This window comes from Balaenoptera ricei, chromosome 5, assembly GCF_028023285.1.
Source record: "Balaenoptera ricei isolate mBalRic1 chromosome 5, mBalRic1.hap2, whole genome shotgun sequence".
NCBI classification, from domain to species: domain Eukaryota; kingdom Metazoa; phylum Chordata; class Mammalia; order Artiodactyla; family Balaenopteridae; genus Balaenoptera; species Balaenoptera ricei.
This window is the reverse complement of record NC_082643.1, coordinates 138,794,515-138,797,266: the sequence shown is the minus strand read 5'-3', so window position 1 is coordinate 138,797,266 and position 2,752 is coordinate 138,794,515. Positions and strand designations below refer to the sequence as shown.

Below are 2,752 nucleotides of genomic sequence, written 5' to 3'. Positions count from 1 at the left end.
GCGCCACAACTACTGAGCCTGCGCTCTAGAGCCCGTGAGCCACAGCTACTGAGCCCACGCACCTAGAGCCTGCGCTCTGCAAAAAGAGAAGCCACCACAATGAGAAGCCCACGCAACACAATGAAGAGTAGCCTCCGCTCGCCGCAACTAAAGAAAGCTTGCACGAAGCAACGAAGACCCAAATCAGCCAAAAATAAATAAAATAAATTAAAAAAAAAATTATATATATATATAAATGTGTGACACAGAAGGTCCATGAAAGCTAAGGTCGGAGATTACACAGATTTTTCACAATACACAGCTGAGAATATACCTACTTTACAAACCTCAAAGATCTATGATAAATGACACAAAAGCAACCTAAGCTCCATGCTTGAGTTCTACTACCTAGGAGGACCACCTTATAAAACAGATTAAAGTCAAGATCAAAGCCTGTTGTACCTGCAAGGGATCTTTAAGATTCCACGTCGTCAGGGTGAAAGAACAAAATCCTAATACCAGTCATATTACCACACAAATAATTTAACTATTCACTTTGAGGAGAAATAAATATTTAATGCTGTGAACTTTCTTTATCCCACTCCTAAAATCAGATACTCAACGTGTCTGTTTTCAAACAAGCAAAAAGGAAAATACATAAAGTCCTTTTCAGATGGAAACCCTTTCCAATAAAATTTAAATTTTTTATTAATATTTAATTATAAACCAAACGTTGGGAATCATATATAGACACGTTCCCTATGGACAAACTAAGACTGAGGTCATACTTTCAAAAAAACTTCAGAATGAGTTGCAATAAATCAATACGTTTTCTCAGAAATTGTATAATTTCCTTCGGTTTGCAATCCATTATATGGAAAGCCTAATATAATTTAAAATAATTACCATCTATCCTAAAAGTAAGCTATTGAAAACTGAATCACCATCAGAATCGAATTAACAAGGGTTTAAAGGCTCAGTTTTCCTAAGGGTATACAAATATACAAATCTTTAAAAGGTAATACTGTTAGTTGAGCTGTAAAATCCATAAAAATAACAGTTCTGCCACAGTGCCCAGGTAAGTTCATTCATTTTGCTTCCCGAATCTCCCCCACCAAGCAGCTTTGAAGTTTCAAGTTTGAACTAGAAGACGTAGAAAATCATACATCCTTCGTGAAATGATGAAGATAGTGAGAAATCAAGTGTGCAAAAAATAAACTTTACAATTCCATACTCCAGCATCCTGTATGTCTAGTAACAGGATTTTTCAACTGATTTGATTACTACTCGAGAGAATTTCAGACCCGTCTTCTCGCAGCGCTGTCCCGCGGAGTCAGACCTGAGGTCTTTCGCTGCAACAGGGAAAGTGGTCTTCGGTCCGAAACACGACGGGGGGTTCGTAGCTGGTCCCCTGGGACCTGCTGGAGGGCGCCTTGTTGAAGAAGGCGGGCACGTTAATTGTGCGCAGGAGTTTCCTGAACGTACTGGGGAACGTCCCCAGCTCGGCCTCCGCCCTGGAGACCTGCTCCTCCAGCCTGGCTACACTGGCGCCGATCATCCCGACGAAGGCCTCCAGCCGGTCGATCTTGCTGTACACTCGCCGCATCTCGGTGGCCTTGGCGTAAATGCAAGGCACGCCCTCGCTGACCACGTGGGAGGAGTCGCCGCGCAGCATGTCCAGCATGCCCACAAACTCGTCCACTCTGGTGAGCAGGTCCTCCAGGCTCGCGTCCAGCTCCTCGACCTCGGGCCGCGCCCCCGCGCCAGGCAGCAGGCAGGCGGCGTAGCCCGCGGCGGCGCGGCGCAGGAGCAGCAGGTCCCGGCTGGGCGCGCCCGACTCCGGGCCCTCATCCTCCCACGGCACCGACGCGCTGCTGTGGCTCTGGGACACGTTACCGCTGTCCCCGCTCCAGGCCGCCACCTGGGGCTCGGCCTCCTCGGCCGGCTCCTCGCGCGGCTGCCCACGGCTCTCCGCGAAACCGTCCATGGCCCGCGACTGACGTGGAACGCCAGCCCCGCTTCCGGCCTCCGCGCGCGCATGCGCACGCAGAGCACGCAGCACTACTTCCGGCCTCTACGCGAGCACGTACACGCACGCACACCCACCCTTGCTACTGGCCTCTGGCCCGCGCATGGGCACGCGCACCCGTCTCTGCTTCCAGACTCGGAACGCTCATGCACGCGCGTGGCGCAGTCCGCGCGCAGGTGCTCACGCTCAGAACGTGTCGGAAAAAAACATGAACGTGTTGGGGGAAAAAAAAAAAAAGAAGAACGTGTTGGGACTTGCTTGTTGGCGTAGTGGTTAAGAATCCGCCTGCCAATGCAGGGGACACGGGTTTGAGCCCTGATCAGGGAAGATCCCACATGATGCGGAGCAACTAAGCCCATGCGCCACAACTACTGAGCCTGCGCTCTAGAGCCCGCGAGCCACAACTGCTGATCCCACATACCACAACTACTGAAGCCCGCGTGCCTACAGCCTGTGCTCTGCAACGAGAAGGCACCGCAATGAGAAGCCTGTGCACCGCAACAAAGAGTAGCCCCTGCTCGCTGCAACTAGAGAAAGCCCGCGCGCAGCAACGAAGACCCAATACAGCCAAAAATAAGTAAGTAAATAAGAACGTGTAACAGGAATACAATAAAGTTTGTGTATCTTAAGTGTACACATTGATTATTTTTTACACATTCATACAACCACATAACCTCCAAGCAGGTCAAGATACAGAACATGTCCAGGAACCATGACGGTCTCCCCGCTGCTGTCCCTAGTTTC

General features: G+C 49.7%; 1 protein-coding gene across 1 annotated transcript; it reads right to left on the bottom strand.

The window, feature by feature from the left end:
• Positions 1-2,174, bottom strand: BLOC1S4 (biogenesis of lysosomal organelles complex 1 subunit 4). Its single transcript, XM_059924288.1, has one exon. It carries the CDS (start codon positions 1,964-1,966, stop codon positions 1,313-1,315), a length of 654 nt encoding a protein of 217 aa, XP_059780271.1. The 5' UTR covers positions 1,967-2,174; the 3' UTR covers positions 1-1,312.
• Positions 2,175-2,752: the final 578 nt, after the last annotated feature.

Excerpts from the sequence above, each read along its gene's own strand:
- BLOC1S4 (XM_059924288.1), bottom strand. The coding sequence starts at position 1,966 with ATGGACGGTTTCGCGGAGAGCCGTGGGCAGCCGCGCGAGGAGCCGGCC.